General features: G+C 44.1%; 9 protein-coding genes across 9 annotated transcripts; 4 read left to right on the top strand and 5 right to left on the bottom strand.

Moving 5' to 3' along the window:
* Nucleotides 1-165: 165 nt before the first annotated feature.
* L199_007534 (uncharacterized protein) lies at nt 166-1,615 on the bottom strand (the record flags this gene model as incomplete). Its single annotated transcript, XM_064893223.1, has 7 exons — nt 166-239; nt 300-531; nt 607-755; nt 829-944; nt 1,008-1,140; nt 1,196-1,307; nt 1,376-1,615. The coding sequence occupies 7 exons, from the start codon at nt 1,613-1,615 to the stop codon at nt 166-168; spliced, it is 1,056 nt and encodes a 351-aa protein (XP_064749295.1).
* Nucleotides 1,616-2,131: 516 nt separating this feature from the next.
* On the bottom strand, nt 2,132-4,151 carry L199_007533 (uncharacterized protein; the record flags this gene model as incomplete). Its single annotated transcript, XM_064893222.1, has 4 exons — nt 2,132-2,678; nt 2,743-3,040; nt 3,124-3,536; nt 3,619-4,151. The coding sequence occupies 4 exons, from the start codon at nt 4,149-4,151 to the stop codon at nt 2,132-2,134; spliced, it is 1,791 nt and encodes a 596-aa protein (XP_064749294.1).
* Nucleotides 4,152-4,734: 583 nt separating this feature from the next.
* On the bottom strand, nt 4,735-5,569 carry L199_007532 (uncharacterized protein; the record flags this gene model as incomplete). The annotated part of the gene is made up of 3 exons (XM_064893221.1): nt 4,735-4,818; nt 4,900-5,362; nt 5,427-5,569. 3 exons carry the CDS (start codon nt 5,567-5,569, stop codon nt 4,735-4,737), a joined length of 690 nt encoding a protein of 229 aa, XP_064749293.1.
* Nucleotides 5,570-6,036: 467 nt separating this feature from the next.
* L199_007531 (uncharacterized protein) lies at nt 6,037-8,000 on the top strand (the record flags this gene model as incomplete). Its single annotated transcript, XM_064893220.1, has 6 exons — nt 6,037-6,302; nt 6,433-6,633; nt 6,708-6,992; nt 7,141-7,572; nt 7,675-7,813; nt 7,875-8,000. 6 exons carry the CDS (start codon nt 6,037-6,039, stop codon nt 7,998-8,000), a joined length of 1,449 nt encoding a protein of 482 aa, XP_064749292.1.
* Nucleotides 8,001-8,331: 331 nt separating this feature from the next.
* On the top strand, nt 8,332-9,500 carry L199_007530 (uncharacterized protein; the record flags this gene model as incomplete). Its single annotated transcript, XM_064893219.1, has 7 exons — nt 8,332-8,379; nt 8,515-8,583; nt 8,683-8,741; nt 8,877-9,020; nt 9,088-9,133; nt 9,211-9,343; nt 9,421-9,500. 7 exons carry the CDS (start codon nt 8,332-8,334, stop codon nt 9,498-9,500), a joined length of 579 nt encoding a protein of 192 aa, XP_064749291.1.
* A 1,138-nt stretch (nt 9,501-10,638) lies between these two features.
* L199_007529 (uncharacterized protein) lies at nt 10,639-12,689 on the top strand (the record flags this gene model as incomplete). The annotated part of the gene is made up of 2 exons (XM_064893218.1): nt 10,639-10,838; nt 10,970-12,689. 2 exons carry the CDS (start codon nt 10,639-10,641, stop codon nt 12,687-12,689), a joined length of 1,920 nt encoding a protein of 639 aa, XP_064749290.1.
* Nucleotides 12,690-13,091: 402 nt separating this feature from the next.
* L199_007528 (uncharacterized protein) lies at nt 13,092-14,143 on the bottom strand (the record flags this gene model as incomplete). The annotated part of the gene is made up of 4 exons (XM_064893217.1): nt 13,092-13,229; nt 13,392-13,471; nt 13,630-13,736; nt 13,854-14,143. The coding sequence occupies 4 exons, from the start codon at nt 14,141-14,143 to the stop codon at nt 13,092-13,094; spliced, it is 615 nt and encodes a 204-aa protein (XP_064749289.1).
* Nucleotides 14,144-15,135: 992 nt separating this feature from the next.
* On the bottom strand, nt 15,136-17,133 carry L199_007527 (uncharacterized protein; the record flags this gene model as incomplete). Its single annotated transcript, XM_064893216.1, has 6 exons — nt 15,136-15,224; nt 15,285-15,441; nt 15,507-15,714; nt 15,790-15,914; nt 16,154-16,492; nt 16,870-17,133. The coding sequence occupies 6 exons, from the start codon at nt 17,131-17,133 to the stop codon at nt 15,136-15,138; spliced, it is 1,182 nt and encodes a 393-aa protein (XP_064749288.1).
* A 302-nt stretch (nt 17,134-17,435) lies between these two features.
* Nucleotides 17,436-18,658, top strand: L199_007526 (uncharacterized protein; the record flags this gene model as incomplete). The annotated part of the gene is made up of 3 exons (XM_064893215.1): nt 17,436-17,552; nt 17,676-17,788; nt 17,905-18,658. 3 exons carry the CDS (start codon nt 17,436-17,438, stop codon nt 18,656-18,658), a joined length of 984 nt encoding a protein of 327 aa, XP_064749287.1.
* Between the last annotated feature and the right edge of the window lie 60 nt (nt 18,659-18,718).

Genomic DNA, 18,718 nt, shown 5'->3' with positions numbered 1-18,718 from the left:
ACGTTGTACACCCAAAGGAGTTGACTAGCATACATATCGCGATGCGGCAAATGAAGGTTTGTCTGGACCGTTTCACCAGATGCATAAGATAGTCCCGTCACATACTGTAGATTCTTTCCGATTCCATTACCTTGATGAAGATGATTGTTATGTCCGCCACATACACTATGCTGACTTGTAGGCTCCCATCTCCTCGAATCTAGCTATAGTGTCTCGAACAGTATCTTCTAAAGTTCGATCTATGAATCCAAAGTATCGATCAGTCAGTTTTCAGATACGATTCATGAACGTTGACTCACATTTGATCCCAAGTTCAATTTGACTGGGAGAAGTATCATACTTGTAGGCACCATCTACCACCAGTTCCGAAGCCTCAGGATCTCCTTTGGGGAAGAACTTGGCCAAATCAGGTCTAAGCTTTCTGGCGATATTCACGAGTTTTTGGAAAACAATTTCATCGCCTGCAGTGATATATCTCCCAGTGGCTTTCTTGGTGATTCCCGCGTAGATCGCTGCTGCTAGATCTCGGACCTATACCAATGGTGTCAAAATCAATCAGTCTAACTATCTACGTCTACACAGTCGGGCTCCAGAGGTGACACTCACATCGACATATTGAACATTGTAATCGGGAGGCAACGGTGCTTTTTCTCCTCCACAAAGAACAGTGTATAGTGTAGTGGTGGAGAGGTCAGAGCCAAATTGGCTCGTAAGCTGTTTCGCATCGTTGACTTGTTGAACGGGACCATAAATACCTATCAACAGCCTCAAGTCAGTGTTCCATACCGTACCTAGCCACGGGCAGACGAAATATAGGTGTTAACTCACCTGGAGGAACGTATGTAGACAATGCCCATGACGCTGCGGTTTTTTCTTTGGTTTCCCTAGCTTTCAGCTCAGCATACTTCTTGGAAATGCAGTACCATTGAGGGGAAGCGAAACCTCTGAGGTATGAAAGATGATGAAATCAGTCCGTGTTGTGCCGTAGCATGCATAAAGAGTCTTACTCTTTGGTGGCATCTTCCTCTGTCCAGGGTAGCCAATCTTTTTTGGTCACCAGCTTGCTTTGGTACGGTGACATAGGCTGAAAGTAGTCCATGAGTGCGGTTGTCGACGAGACGTACGCGACTGCCTTGATGCCTGAACGTTTTCAGGTCAGAAAAGCCCCCGGAAAAAAAAGCAGAAAACGACTCACTGGATATCTTCGCAGCAGCCTCCAGTATTCTTTGAGTGCCTTGAACAGCAGGACGAGCGAATTCTTCGTAAGTAGTCAAGGTCATGTCGAAAGGTGAAGCAGCTAGAACGACCTGTTCGTTAGGGTACAAAGTCAGCCGCGAACAGCATGATCAAGCTTAACTGAGCACTGATGACCTACGGCATCGACTCCATTTAGAGCTTCGGTCCAATCGGAAGTAAGGAAATCTTCTACAATCACAGCTTCCAACTTTCCTTGATCTGCCCATTTCTTGAGATAAGGTAGATTGAGAGTGGAATCTTTCTTTGAATTGGATCTGACCGTACCTCGTACGTTCCACCCGTTGTTGAGGAATTCGACAGCGATGTGAGGTGCCACGAATCCGTTCAGACCGGTGATAAGGACTTTTTGAGATGACATACTGTAATTTGGGCTTGACTTATTGACAAAGTAGTCGTGTTCACAGGATGGCTATTTGGAAATGCTCTCAGCGCTCACTCTAGTGGTATAAATAAGAACGTTATCTTGTGAATATTGCTGTTTATATATATCCTAATCTAATCTCTGATTGATAATCTTTGGTAACAACGAATGGACTAAAAACGTAACCATGCTTATATCAATGGATTAGCAACGCAGACTAAGTGATCGATTATTCAATCAAGTGAGTCAGAGTGCTGATGTCAGATATCTGTCATTACGTCACTCTCACCAGGCCGACGGGGATGATCACAAATAATTTAATCATGTTGAGAGTCTACGATGGGCTGAAATGACATGCATGAGTATGGTACAGACAGCGAAGCGCACTTGATCATTGACCGTATCTAACACTACCACCGTGACTATATACCGTTGCACAGACAACCACTGTACTCATCATCTACAAGCAACCTCCCCTGCCCTGTCTGACTTGCCAGAGAATCTCGGACTTACTCAACCTGTCAGTTGACCACTCATCCGTAGCGAGTCCACCACTTCATTGACAGATCTTCCGGCAGGTACAGAAACCCGGAATGATTGACCCGTACCCGTCTGCAATGTGACCAAACGATCCTGCATCGATCGGGAGTTCAGATCGGATTGCTGGGTATTTCCAAACGAAGGGCCGAACTGTGATTCCGACATCTGTGCTGAGATCGCTTCTTGAAGAGTTCGAAATGGTGGTATCTCAATTCTTCGACCTTGATAATTTGCTATACGTGGTTCGGGCCAGCGCGAGTTTGGATCGGTCGCGTTTGACTGACCGCCCAGTGAGCTCAGCTGACTAGCGAGTGGATGAGAGTGTGCTGAGCCACCCAACAGCTGTGATAAATTAGTAGGTGTAGTGGATGCTGCCATAGACCCCGTGGGAGTAGTAGTTGCCGCCGATGCTGCTGCCGCCGCCGCCGCTTTGGCCTCTATAGCTACTCGAGCTGCAGTCAGTCTACTGAGACGGTTATCGATCGGCTCTGGACCTGCGGGGAAGAACCCTGGGTGTGATCTAAGTGACTCGAAGAAGGTCAGGTAACTGAATTGAGGTGTGCGCTGATCATAGTCGTACTCACCCGATACTTTGATTGTATGTCGGGGGAGATGGACCCCATCCCCAAAAGCCGCTTCCGTAACTCATAATATTCGGGTTGGTCCCCATCATACTGGGCTGCATTCCCATCATACTTCGAGTCATACCCATCATCATACTTGGGTCCATCATTGGTGGTTCCCCATATCCACCATAAAAATGGTCCATGGAAGGGGTCATCCAAGGAGATGATGGCTGACCCATATATCCCATCGATGGATCCATGGGAGATAATGGATACCCTCCGTAATGAGGGTATTGGGAGGTATTTGCACTTCCGACTAAAACAAAACAAATTAGCCATCGCTCCCGGGAATACAACATACCCTTCAATGATGATTTGCAGGCGGACGCAAAGACTTACAGATATTCGTACGTTGTCCAGTAGAGTCATCGCCACTTCTTCTCTTCTTCAGCCTATTCCGAATTCTTCCTATGAAAGGTGATGTACTTTGTTCAGTCGACATTTGAGGATAATACGTATCACCTCTAGGTTGAGGCTGAGGCTGGTTGTAGGAAGATTTCCGACGAGAGAAGAAATTATGAAATCTATTATCTTTCGAGTCTCCAGGTCCATTTGCTCCGCTCATATAATAGTGTCTCGATGTATCGTTCGATGGCATTTCGTCATTCGACTCAGAGTCAGACCCAGACTCGGAACTTGAAAGGATATCTTTGGTGAAAGGAGTGGCTGATCTTTGTTGTTTTGGATTTTCAGGTGAACGTTGACGAGGAAAGCGATTGGTACTTTGGGTAGAATCAAATCGATCTTCGTACCTTGAATTGTCGATATGAATAAGCGAGATCTTCCAGCTACAGTACGGTATGTGATTGGGAAAAGAAAAGACCTTGTACTTACCCTGGACGAAATCGCTCAGCACCCCTTTGGTTTGATCGACCTCTTTCAGGCTCCTCTTCTCTGGTATGTCTGTCGTTCGTTGTCCCTGCTCGGCTGGAATCAAAATTCCAAGATGGTCCCCAACTGTCGTTGGCATTTTTGGTTTCTTCTGGGTAATCCTCAACGGTCGGCCTGGGTGGTATGGAAGATTCACGCTTTGTATCCATATTTGGCTCATTCCTCTTACTTGAGAAGATACTAGACATCGTCTCCCGTACACTTCTGAATCCCTCTTCCCAAGGATTCCTAGAACTAGGTTCTTGTTCTTGCTCTTCAGTACCACTCGATGGATCGTTGACGTTATCGAAAAAGTGAAGTTTGTTTCTGGACTTCCGGTCTGTAGATGATGATGGGGCAGCGGAGGCAGGTGGATCCTCCTCCTCGCCTATGATATGTCCTGGCTGATAATACCTCCCTGGAGCATAGGGTATAATGTCTGACGAGCTGGAAGCGAAAGCTGAGGGATTGATTCCATGACCTCCAGAGTTTGCCATTTTGATACGAAGTCAATCACAACTCGTATGGTATGAGCGGGCGACAAAGTATCGTTCAAACCTGTTCGCGGTGTAGTCGATGTGGGCGTGAGGATGTTTTCGTCTTTTTACAGTATGATTTTCTGTGGACTTCTTTGTGTAGTTCAGATAACAAAACAGTGAAGTGATGTTTGCTCGCCAGATATCAATGAAAAGGTAGCTCTTGTTTACCTCGGGTTGTCAACAAAACGGAAAATTCACCATGGAGTAGTGTACACAAAGGACGTAGCTATGGTCTTGCAAGTATGTATAGTAGTCATCGGAGCAAAAGGATGTAGCATTAGAAAGGATCGTCTTTGGATGTCACATTCCACCTGGAGCGTATCTGAAGACTGTAAGATTATATCGATTGCAGCAAGTCTCTTCATTATATCTGGACAAGAAATTCTTACAATCAATAATATATGACAACGAGATATGAGTCGAATGATTATAACAGTAATAAAAGCTACAGACAAACAAATATCATAGATTATAAAAAGTTCATGAACGATAAGCAGGCACAGTCGAAGGGTCAGGTTGTACCCCTGCTAATTTCTTCAATCTACACTTCCTTCCAAATTGCCCATCTTCTCCTCCCCTCTTCCAGAATCAACTTCACCCCCCTCTCTTGACCCTCTCTATCTACCTACAGCGTCAACTCGTCATGTCTTCGAAAATCCTTGACGGTATCCGCCATCGTGCTTCGTTGATCTTGCGTGATATTAACATCGGATGTGAGAGACAGTATCATCTTTTCGATACCCGCGTCGTCATCATCGAAGAGAGCGTTCATTCGTTCTGATCCCGTTGGATGTGGAGCGGAAGTAGGTGAAGTATCGGATGTACATAATGTTGATGTTGACGTTGATGAAGACGATGAGATACCACTTGATGACGTTGGAGTGGTATTGCCGGAATCCAAATTCGAATGATCTTCAAATTGCGTAGGGTCGCTTTTGGTGTTGAGCCGAGTACCGGTACTGGCTATGGAAGAAGGTACGAATGAAGTGAAATAAGGATGTGTTGATCCTTCATAGGCGAATTGAGCCATTTTTTCCTCGGGACTTAGACTTTGCCAAATTGCCACTAGAGATGAATCTTCACTGTTGTTGAAATCCGTATCGGTTGGGGTAAAATCGTTGACATTGAATTCGGGTCGGTATGAATCGTATTGGGTTTTCGATCGAGTTCTAGAGTGAAAGTAAGCATTAACATACCATCACCGAATCTTCTTTCTGGTATACATATACTTACTCTTTCAGATCAATATTCTTGATCGTGACGGGCCGAGTGGCACCTGATCTTCCCGAGATAAAAGGTATCCTAATAAATGATAATTTGGATAACGATAATCCAAGGAAGGATCCAAAGTCATTATAAAATGTAATTCCCATCATCTTGAAGTATATACGCCTGTTTTGTGTGTGCATGTGTATGTGAACAGAATGTACATTGCATGTATATCCCATGTACCCTTTTTATACCTTCCATCGTGAATGGTCGTGCTTTCCACGCACTTGTTAGCTGCTTTTCCATGATTAAAGTTCAGAAGATGGGTACGACTTTCTTCAGATCATATTTCAACCATGCCATGCAGGTCTTGTATGTACGTTTAGGTTGGATTAGAGGCGTACATCCGCATGATGCCACAGGATATTCCATTGCAATCAGAGGACAAGGGCGAATTGGATGAATATGTGGGTAGCCGATATAAGGAACCGCGATAAGGTGGAGGAACGTCGTCTGTTACGTCGTGCTGGAATGGCATCTAGTCGTATACGACCAGTGTTAACCTAACACTGTGACAACAAACAATAGATTCAGCATAACAAATTGATAGTCCAAGGGGAATCCACTCGACAAGATGTGGTCCGCTCTTGCTCTCACTACCCTCCTACCATTGGCAATAGCAATCAACGTCCCTCAGACATATATAAATACCGCTATAGCCCGAACGATAGAATTAGGTGGATTGACTACGCAGATAACCACTCAATATAACATCAAGCCATTGGATAATTCTCCGGGGGAATATCACTTGGCACTAGCTGGGGAAAACGATGTTGAGCCTGCTTGGTGGGAAGTGAGCTTGGGTGGAAAGAAGTTGGAAGGGAGATTGTTGGATGAGAGGTGAGTGAAAGAGCAGGTCTGGCTGCGGAATGCTCAAGCCCCAATCACTTTGGCGATGAATCTTGTCAGAGATGTGGTTATACAACACTATCAGGGCGGAAGCTGATAAAGCTTGTATCTACCTTCCTAGCCCACCCACGGTAGCTGTACAATTGGGTAAAACCAAGAAAGACGAAGTCATCACCCTATCCCTCACTCAGGTTCTCGCTCATACTTCCACACCTCTACCTGCCGAGATCGAACAGCGAGATCCCCAATATCTCGTATGGAACACCAATTCAACCTATGTGGATAGTTGGTATCCTACCGATGTGGAGAGGGTAAAAATTAGGTATGTCGGTTATTTCAAATCAAACAAATTCATCTACACATTCTAACTGCGGTTCATTTCATTGAAATACATAGAGCCCCTCACCCATCTATCTTATCATATTCATCCGTTCCCGAGACATACACACGAGATAACACTATCACCAAGTCCGGTGGTACTTTGACTCTCGGTCCTTTCCACTCGCTACCACCTACTCTCGGTACCAACAAGATCGCAGAGCAGAAACCTTTCTCTGTCCATTATGAAACTAAAGATCCGGTAATTGGTATCAGGAACTTACAGAGGTCGGCGGAAGTGAGTCATTGGGGAGCGAACTTGAATATACAGGATTATATTGAGTTGGTGAATGAGGGACCTAAGTGAGTGAAGTCTACTTTAGCATCAAATCAATATATACCTACTACGCATACCACTGGCAGTGTAGTCAGAGTCATGTTGGATGTCATAACTTATCTGACGAAAAGGAGAAAGACTGACAGATGGTGTGTATAACCCGCTCTCTCACAGACTCAAAGGTCACTTCTCACGCCTGGCTCACCAACAATCCAAATTCCACGCTTCAGTCCCGGCTCAAATTCTGACCGGTTTCACCTTGAAATTACCTCCAACAGCCCATTCACCATATTATTACGATTACATCGGAAATGTATCCACGTCGCACTTCAGACAAGGTTCCACCCCGGCCACAGTCCAGAAGAACAAGAAAGTCAGAACATCACCTAGGATCGTCGAAGGTAATTTAGAACTTAAACCTAGATATCCTATCTTGGGAGGATGGAATTATAGTTTTACGGTTGGATATGATATTCCACTTGGAGATGTACTCAAAACCGACTCTGAGAAGAATAGAAAGGTATTAGCTGTACCGTTTTTGACGGGGTTGAAAGATGTTGTAGTTGATAATGCGGAATTGAAAGTTATCTTACCTGAAGGTGCTAGGTGAGTTGTTTCTGACATATTAGATGAACCTATACTTCATGAGTGTCTTACGGTAATTGTACGGTATGGTACTGATCGTTCATTGCAATTATTTCATTCTAGTGATGTTCAAGTATATACACCCTTTGCGGTTGATACAATCGAACATTCCATACATAAAACATACCTAGATACTACAGGTAGATATGCTATTACCCTCAAGAAAGCTCAATTAACTGAGAACCACGCTCAGAACGTATATGTGAGTGTCAGAATCCTTTCTTTGACAGTGTTCATAGCTGATCTGATTGAGAATGATCTAGGTAACATACCATTATCCGTTATCTGCCCAACTGCAAAAACCATTGACGATCGCTTCGTTGGTTGGAAGTTTGTTCTTACTTGGTATGGGATTAAGGAGGGTGAATTATAGTATTGAGAAGAAGTAGACTGGTGATCATATAGTAGACAGAGTAGACCAAAAAGATACATGCATGCATATTAGCATGTCTGAGGATGTATGAACGGAGGTTATTACTTGACCATCTATGCATGAACACAAACCAGTTTATAGGGATATGATAACTTACTGCATGTTATGACGATGAAATCAAAACGCGGTACGTTTTGACGCGTCGCAGTGACAGGCTAAAAGACAACATTATTGATTTCACTTTATCCAATCTCGCATTTCATCGTTCATCTCTTTGCGTTGCCGTAGCTATTCCATACCTCCCAAAGTCACGCTGGCAGCTCAGTCGAAGGAGCATATGAGAAACGATGGACGACGACTATTATTCCTTGAACTCGATATTAGCTGAAAATCATGTGAGTTGGTGGTGTTCTGGACTTCTTCCTCCTCCTACCAACATTGATACGGAGGTATCGTGAAAGTGAGAGAATCAGTCATTATCAAACTGACCAATCTTTTTGGGTTCCATTCCATGTGTATCGTAAATATAGAAACTTTCATGTTCATTCACTTTGGATGTGGAAGGTCTGGGTTATCTGGAAGGAGGAACGGAAAATAATGTGAGTCTACAATTCCCATACGGAGAAGATGGACTTCATTCTTATATACTATTTTATCGGTGGGCTGATTATCTCGACTTTTTGTCGATGATCATGCAGATACACCAACATTCAAAAGTAGAATTACCATTCTGGTTAGCCCAGACATTAAGTTTAAAGTGAGCGACATCTGCATTATTACGCCGTCCTTCAAATGACAATGATTATCGCCTTTCGAATGTTTCATTCATCCATCTAAATTTCAATTTGGTACATGAAAACAATAACTAATGAACATATTGACATATCAATAGCGAATTTACCACTTTCCCCCTTCCTCCACCTTATTCCAATCGAGTGAAAGCCGCCTTGAACGCTTCTGCGCAAAGTGTGAAACTTTCTAATCTAGTAGGTGGGAATGGGTGGTGGTATAGATGGGGAAGGAGGATCGCCGATGTGTAAGTGTTCGACCAGAGCGCTTGCTTGGTCTGATGGAATGCTAGCTAAGCGGGATGATCTATCCAGACTCGATGATGAACCTCAAGCGGATTTACTCAATACGTTGCTGAAGGTATGTCACACGTCTACCATTGCCCTTTATCGAGTCTTGGATGTATAGCTAATATAAGGATGGTATATGTGAAATAGGCATTCATCAACCGCTTGCCAGCTTTACAAGATCTCTCTGCCCATCACGCGTCTGCCGATCATACTTTGCCCGAAAGTTCGACTAGTACTACTGAGACGTTCAGAGATGGTATGGAAGGTGATGAGCGTGAATGTGAGTGTAAAGGTGTTCAGTCGTATCATGTCTCTTAGGGCAGAAGAGAGTGGTAGCTGATGTCAGTGGTATGGCAGTGTTTGCGATAGGACAGGAGTCAGGCAAGATGACTAGGAATTGGTATGATAGTAACGGCGGTAGGAAGGGTGGGAGGTGATAGTCCCATCGGCACAATTGTTTTCTCATTCAGAGCTCCTGTTGTATGATAGATAGTGTTGATCATTCATGTACTGCATTGTCCAATTTGGTCTAGGAGCTACGTGCTGATGTGTTGAGCCAGCTTCCAGGCATAGATCACAAACACCCTTCTTCTTGTCATTTCCAGGGTTTGGTTGTCCAGGATGTTTCGGAAATACGCTAATCGAAGTATGACAACCCTAAAAAATTGAATGGCAATTACGGGGCACCTCTGTTTCTTGTTCGACTAATGTTCCTCTTGGCTCTGTCTCTTGTCTCGAACTTTTTCTCATGTCCATGTCCATGTTCCTGCTTGTCATCGTCTCGTCAGTGACGGATGTGGTGTAAACGAGAGATGAGCTGTCATCAACAGTAGATTGGATTTTGATCATTGACCTGCTTGCTCTTCACTTTTATAGATATACACATGTCAACATAATCATCTTGTAATTTTCGCAAGCTAGGGACTTTGTGTACTTGGTGTTTCAGATCAACATATGATCCATCCCCTTTGACCAAAGGCCACATACACAAAAACGATAAATCAACACGACCTGCGCTTGGATCAAATCATTCTAGGCCATATCACCTGTATCTACCTTTGGATCAACTATCAATTATCAACTACTTATAGTTGGGCAATCATATCGGTGTAACTAACCTCTTTCTCATCAACGCGTCCATCCCTACCTCCATCTGCTGGTCATCCCCTCAACGTCAATCTGATCACCCGGTGTGAGAAGATTCGATATCTTCCGTATCATTGTAAGTGATTTTCGTTCTCATCAAGTTGTACCTCGAGATGTTATGCTGAGTTGTCTATGTGGGTTATAGTACACAGCCTCACTCGGACACGACTATTCGACGCATCCACATTCAGTTCACTCCAACTATCCACTATCCTTTATCCTTTGTACTCTGACTCATCACTGACTATCTAGTCAAAAATCTCCAACTGTATCATCTATACTACACCTCAACACTTCCTTAGATCACATCGTCCTTCCTTCCCTCCCGCTTTTCAAGCTCAGAACATACAGCAAGTTCAGCTTGGAAATCTTCTGACCGACCGACAAAACGCCTCCCAATCTGATACAGTAGACAGACATATCTTCAAGATGTCAGTGTCGACTCTGTTGAGGGCTATGGTCATCTCCATGCCATACCTCATGTGGTTACATCTTCCCCTTCACGTTCTCGCCCAATCTACAACGGTCTCAAGGAGTGCAGCGGTATCCGCTTCGACGACCGTGTATACGGGAACACCATCGTTGGTCTTTGGGAGTGTACCTACTATGACTGCTTGTAGTACTGGACTGTGAGTGTATCTGCCTTGTTAAATGGGTGCTGTGTATGGGAATGAAGGATGAAGCAGAAGGAGTCGTATAGAATGAGATGATCTTCGTGCTCAAAACTTGAATGCGAAAACTGACATTATATCCTCCCTAGCATCCTATGGAACGTCTACAACGAAGACCCTTCCAAAGTCAACATCACCCTTTATGCTATCAACGAAGGTATCGACCAATCCATCCCTTCTCCTTCAACCACCTCCGTAGCTGCAACTACTACCATAACATCCCAAACCTCCCGGGTCGCATCGACTGCCGCCATCTCATCTCAGGTAGCTCTCGCTTCTTCACCTCGTCCCACATCCACCGCAACAACCCTTAGTTCTGCCGCTACATCTGTCGCACCCAACAAACGAAGTGTAAATGAACGTACGATACTCGACCTAAATATCACTTTGGTCACTCAATATGCCAATCATGGATGGGGTTTCAATCCTGTTAGATTACCCGAAGGTCGTTATTACATTTTAGGTGTAGTGGATGATGATCGACAAACTACCAATAAAAGTAATGTCTTTTCAGTCGTCGAAAGTGACGATACAGCTTGTCTGTCAGCTTTCAAGAGTCTATCAGCTTCTGCGACTGGTACAGCAACTAACAACAATGGCGTACCTACCCAGAAAGTCACCTCGATACTTACAACGACAAATGGCAATGGCACCGGTGCAGCTTCAGGATCAAGTCAAGAAGGTGGTTCTGCGACCGAGAAGAACAGTTTGGGAGGAGGGGCAATTGCCGGTATAGTCATTGGTGTATTGGTTGGTTTGGTGTGTTTGGTATTACTTTTCATGTGTTATAGGAGAAAGAGGAGGAACGAAAGAAATAAGATTGGTAATGCTAGGAGTGGTCATTCTGAAGAAGGTGGGTTCATCAAATTTGGTGGTCACAAAAACCATCATCACAAAATGCCATCAGATACTACTGCACCATCATCGGACCTCAACCACAAAAATCCAATAGCCATGACTCCCGTTCATGCTAGAGCGGACGATTCCTTTAGATCAGATGAAAAGAGGGGATCGTTGAATTCGATAGAACAGGATGATGTGGAAGATTTACCAATACCTTTACCATTACCTGTTGTCACTCCTACCACGGCAACTTCATACAATACCACGTCGTCGGTTGACGGTGGAAGCGATAGAAGACGATCTGATCCATTTACGACACCGACGTTGGGTGAGATACCTACCATGTTACCTATTTACTCGAACGATGAAGTTAGGAAATTAGGGTACCCTACGGATAATTCAGGGGTAGGAATAACACCACCCCAACCTGTTATACTGGCTAATGTCAGACGATCGTCTCAGGAGGAATCGCCTAGACCAGGTGTAGTCGGATTAGGTATCACTGGATCAGGATCAGGGGCGGGATTGAAATCGGCGACTTCACTTACATCTCAAAGTTCATCACCATACCACCAACAACCTAAGACCAGTCCTCCTGTTACAGCAACCGCGGGCCAACCAAGATCTGAACCTGGGAAGAAGAGAGCTTCATTACAAGGCCTTGGATCACCCAGTGCTAGTAATACATCGCCTGATCCCAATACTTTCGAAATACCCTCGTCAGGCTCAGGGAATAACACCACGCCACCTTCAGGAGGGGGAGGAGGTCTGAGTAGATCAACAAGTAGTAGACGTAAACCTGTTCCATCGCTTGGTCCGGAGTTGAGAACGGAATTGGCAAGACAAGGCAGTTTGAAGGATCTTAAAAATACTAAAGAAAAGAATGCGGCTGTGGATGAGAATGGAGGAGATGGTAGGAGAAGAAGTTATAAGTTGATGCCTGATCCGCCTATCATACAGGAGTAGTAGTCGTGATTTTAGGTTTATTGGTTGAGCCAATGAAGATTTATTCATCAGTTTGTACATTAGTATCCACTTCTCTTGTGCATCTTCACCATTATCGTCGATAACATCATTGACATCTTTGCTGGGAACATGTGAGATATACATTGATCGCCATTCATATCTTATTTTCTACTTTTTGTATGTTTATCATTCAGGGATCTTTAAGTTGTGGTATTCTTCTTGATCACGATCCAGACCTATGCATACGATATATGATGAAGTCGAGGTCAATTCCCGATCAATTGAGGAACAATAGAGATACTTATACTTGCATATACTTGATGGCATTTTTGTCTCTATATGACGCATGGGATGTATGTTGTACTGTGAATTTTACGATCATGGTCATTTTTGTGTTGATTCTCATTGACCTTTCTCTTCCTTATCTATCTTCCTCAAGACATCTATGAGATGTTCGTCCAACCCTTTAGGTAACGTCAATACCCCGTTGGGAGTGATGATTCGATAAGTAGGTAAAGGTGAGTATGTCGAAGCTATTATCTGATAATGTCATAGAAGATGTTATTGTAAGTGATTATTCCCTTAACCCTCTTGATACCATGTAGACAAGATCAAATTCGATGCTTGGGGATAAACCATAACATGTAATGGGTACGTGTTGAGATGCAATGCAATTAGTTGTAAAATGAGGTGAGAACTCACTTTACCATCTTGAACATATACAGATCCTATCAGATCTTCAGTCTCGCCTATTCTCCCTACGGGCGGTATGGCTCTTTCGTCTACAAGGGAATGGAAAAAAGTGCTATGAGATCAGCTCAACAGATACAGTGAAATAGGGTTTTTTTTGGAGTTTGGTTTTCAGGTAGTATAGTTTATCTTCAATTTCTCCCTCCTCAACAAAGTCAAGCTTATTTCCCACAAATGAAGCTATACTCACCTGTAACATGTATCCATCCATCCGTTGGTCTACTCTCAGCTTCATACTTGATCGAATCTGATTTACCTAACTCCAAGCCAGATTGAATAGCAGAATGTAACGTATCTCTGCAAATCACCAAAAACCAAACACAAGATCAGCGGTGCTGTCACTGATACTGATATCCTAGATTATAAATCAAAGAGAAAGCTCTCTTGCGGCTGGTAATCGCTGATCATACTTACAAAAAACCAGGTTCTTCCCTAAAATCATCCAATGTAGCATCCCCTAAAGGTAAATAACCCAATATCGTCTTTGATCTCTTGACAGGTGGATCAGGCAGAAACGATAGAGTGAGATGTGTAGAGTTTGGATGATAGTGAAGGTATGGATGAGAAGGATCTTTCGATGATGGTGGGTTTGCGTTACGGTAGGTGGGAGTGGAAGAGAATTGTCGGATGGGAAGGAAGCGTAGATTCTTGGTGGTAAGTGAACGAGGGAGAGAAGGGAAGAGACGTAAAGTAGGGAAAGACATGGTCTACACTTTTTGAAGTTCAGTTTCTGTCTTATGGTATTGATTTTCTAAGCTGTTGAGATTTTATCGCTGCGATACGAACTTTCTTCTGAAGTGTTGCGATGCACTATGATTACGATCCTATTGAGATTTCGAGATTTCGAGATGTCCATGTTCATGTTCATGTTGAGGACGATTTCTCGAATATGCGGGGACTCCAACGGACCACGACAGCTCAGGGCTTATCACCGCACGCGCATCAGTATATCCACGTCATTCCGCTCGATAACCAAAAAACTCGAAATCAAAGAGAAGGATCCAGCCAACTTTTCATCCTTTCTCTTCTATAAATCTAATCTGCCTACTAATTCTTGCCAACTCTCAATAAACCTCATCATTACTTCTCACTCTCACAGTACCTCATGTAGCATGCAGCCTTTGAACTTATTTCTCATTCGATCGCGCCCTTTTCTGAAGATTTCTTACTCCCATTCTTCCCCTACCCCGCATCCGATTGTGTACACTGTTCTCCCATCTCATCTGTTTGCTGTTCGCATCAGATGAGAATCAACGAGTCCAGTGATAGTAATGGATGCTATACTGAGGTACCATAAGGTCGTGCTTGGGTTTCCTACGAACCATTGAATAACTTCGGTTATCTGGTGGTTTGGCTCTTCTATTATGCTTTTGAAAGATGGAAAAGACTGGAGACTCGACTGCACATCTCATACATATGTGTATATAACATGTATCTTACTAGCTTGTAAACTTTTTTCGATTATTGATCGGATCCTGGTCTTTAGTGATTTAGGGAAATATGGTGAATAACGATATTCCAGAAAACCTTCGATGTAAACCTATATCCTTAAGAATGTTCTTGAGGTCTCGGGACGACTAGGATTCGAAAGCACACGGACATTGTATAACATGCATATGATGAGATCAAATCGTACATAAATCACTATCAAAGTTCAAAATTCCTATATTCCTCTTGCAATCTGCTGCACCACCACTCATGGCGCAGGAGTGGCAGCTCCAGCTTGAGGAGCCTGACCTGCACCCTGTCCTTGTTGACCGTACTGAGAAGCTTGCCAAGCTTGGACTACATCGCTCCGACTCATCAGCTCATACCATACACCTCTCCATGTTGCGGTGAACTCACATTGTGGATCATTCACATCATACCCGTACGCAGCCCAGTAAGCAGCATACTGGGCCCAAGCATCCGTACCTTCCGCTGGAGTCGCCCCTCCAGCTGCCGCTCCAGCGGGAGTAGCGGAAGGTTGGGAAGATGGTGTTCCATTTTGACCGTTTTGTTGCTAAGTGTCATATTAGCCCATCAGCAGATGTGTAAGCGATTGGGAGAACTAAGAAAATCGCTCACAGCGTAATAAGCAGCATAGGCATCTTGACCTTGACCTTGTCCACCTGGGGTAGGCGCATATCCTCCATATCCCTGTTGTTGATACCCTCCATGATGTTGTTGTTGATTGTTCATCGAATCTCTAGCTTTGGTCCATTCCTGTCTCAACACTTCTAACAGGTCGTTACATAATGTCTTGGCTCGATCGATCTGTTCTTGCGTTGGAGCTCTGTATCAATATGCAGCAAGGACATTATAAGCATACACAATTCAGCGTCAGTGGTATGATTAATCAGCTACTCACGCTATGTTGATGTGCATGGGATCATCCGATTCTCTTCCTGTATCATTCTCCATGAAACCTGATCCTTGTCCTTTGATCTGTACTCTTGCACCTGTCTCCGCTTGGATGTATTTTACGAACATACCCTGTGAAGTTTCAAGGTAGTCAGCGTCAAATACTGTACTAAGGCTTCGGATTCGGTGTGGGTAACATCTTTTATTGATCCTTTACTGCCCGATCACTGCTGTCTCACAATAACCTCCTGTGCCCACAGGCATCATTAATCCGCATTCCCTCGTATCAAATATATGATCCGTCAACCATCTCTGTGTCCTCGAAGCAGGACGACAGATTACACCGTTGCCCATTGAAGAAGGTCACTCACACCCGGTCCAACAGTCTTCGCCCTAACATTGAAATTCCTCATACTCTCCAAACCAATATACATCTTCTCCTCTGGCCATTTCTGTCTACCTGCAGGAACAGCCTCAGGAGGAGGAGGTAACCCTAAAGCCCTATTACGAGCTACGAGAGTTCGTTGGTCGATCAAAGGTCCTAATTCCTGGTCGATCAGTTCTTGAACTTTGGCAACGGCCGCGTCGAGTATAGATTGAGAGGTAGCAACGATATGAAGGTATAATGGTGATTCTCCAGCAGGCATCTTGGTTCGGTCAGGTACCCATACTCCCTTTGTTACTACTGATGCACCGGTTTCTTCCTCGATCTGCAGTAAACGTAAGTGGAATTAGCATTTGGTCTGATCAGGGTACGTTCCGACCTGATTGGTTATTGATCCATCATTCTTTCGATGACCCTCATCAATCTGATTGTCTCAAGAAGCCCCAAATTTGCTATTTATTCGACACAGCTTCCTTTCCTCCACAAGAATCTGATAGTGCGAAATCGCTTCTGTGCATATTTGAACGACATCCACTGGTCTCTGCTCCTGAATTTCCATCCCAAACTCAAGTTCCCTCCCCATCCTTCATGTGCAGCACAACATCACACTCCCTACATTCCACTGATTCATGTAGCTCCAAATGACCCCAAGGCCTCTTCCATCTTCACCCCTCCCTTCATATGATATGAAAACACACTCACCTGCTTCTGCGTACTCCCTTTCGTCAAAACATATCTATTCCTCAAATCATTAACCTCTATATCTTTCACGAAATCACCTTCATCCTTCTTCTCCTGCTTCATCAGCTCGTTCCCTTGCACACCCGGTCTGAGAGATGCGGCGATCTTGGCTGCTATGGCTGCTGCTCTTGCTGCAGCGTCGGAAGCGTCTGCATTGTTAGCTTGAGGTGGAGTGGAGGAGGAGGCGGAGGGATCGTCCCATCTTGATTTACGGTCTTCGGACATTTCGATGAAGATGATTATGTGTTAGGCCTATGTGAAGACGGTAGATCCAGATGTAGATGGTAAAGTATTGGAAGAGATAGAAGGGCAGAGGGAGGAAAGGATTGAAAGTGAGATGAAATGAAATGAAATGCGGTTCAAGTGGAATAAACATGAAATGTATTTGTGATCTCCACTTAAGATACTTGGACATCACCGTTACCACTCGTACAGTAACCGCAAGTGCAAGTACAATTACAAGTACTGGTGTTCATCAGGTAGATACGCTCCCACTTTGACATTATAGCATCAACACAGCTCGAAACATGCCTAGATCACCATCACCCGCAAGATCAAGAAGTAGGAGGAGGTCGTATACCCGATCGAGGAGTAGATCTCCAATCGATAAAATAAGGAGGAGCAGTCATACGCCTGAAGAAGAGGTATGTTGAAATAGTCATCTTACATTCCTTGTCCTGGTAGATCATACCCTCCTCCGCATAATGATGCACCAAACCATATGAATCATTCATCAGCTGATACATCGTCTTATAAAACCTCCGTAGAACTTCTCACCTTTCCTTATACGTATATTCGTGACGAAAGGAAAACATGTCCCATTAGTTGAATTTGACGAGGGGAATATACCACTAAGAGATGAATTCCAAGTTTATGGATGGTAGGTCAAGCAATTCAACTCAATCGCTTTGCACAACCCAACCCATCCATTTTCATATGTTATATGTGAAGTACTTTGTTTTGACTAATATTCGATATCATTTTGAAACTTGATAGGAAATCATCTACTCCCTCATCTTTAATCCGCTCACTCATCCCCTCATTCCCACCGCCCTATCGATCTCCACTCGCCCGGTATTCATTTAGACACATATACGTCGATGCTTCTGCAAGAGGTCTATACAGATCAAAAGATCTAACTTCATTCACTGGACGAGATTTGTTTGAAAGTAATAGTAAAAACACAAAAAACGGCGAAGAGAAGGATAAGATGGATCTGGATCTTGACGATATACCACAAGCGCAATCGTCATCTAGAAGGAAGATTGAAGAAAAGAGTTTAGATGATTATGGGTTCGTCACTGGAGATCTATTGAGTATATCACTTTATGTCCCTGAACCGAAATTACCAGCATCGTCCACTAGAGGCAATCGAGATAGGGAAAGGGACGGAGCTGGAGCTGGAGCTGTGAATGGAGAACCAAAAGGAAGGGGATCATTCGGATGGGATAAGACCACGGGAAATCAATTTCAATCCACAGAAGAAGATCATTGGCAGAGGGGTCAACCGCTTCCTCCTCAGGATTTCAGAGGTGGAGCTGGAGCTGGACTATCGATAAGAGGTGGTAGAGGTGGCGGAGGAGGAAGTTGGAGAGGTGGGCCTTCATCTGGACCTGGATTGGGTATACGGGGTGGTGCTGGTGGTGGTGGAAGGAGGAGAAGTCCAGATTATGAGGCGGACGGTGATCGACGAAGGAGTAGGAGTCCGCCGAGTCGAGAGAGGAGGGTGAGCTGGGGTAGAAGGAATTAAGATCGCTATGGCTCATAGGTTATAGGACAAGAAGGACATACAACAGGTGAACGTGAACGC

The sequence above is a fragment of the Kwoniella botswanensis genome, chromosome 2, assembly GCF_036426115.1.
Source record: "Kwoniella botswanensis chromosome 2, complete sequence".
Classification (NCBI taxonomy): domain Eukaryota; kingdom Fungi; phylum Basidiomycota; class Tremellomycetes; order Tremellales; family Cryptococcaceae; genus Kwoniella; species Kwoniella botswanensis.
Note: the sequence above shows the minus strand (reverse complement) of the source record. Positions and strands in the feature narration are given on the sequence as shown.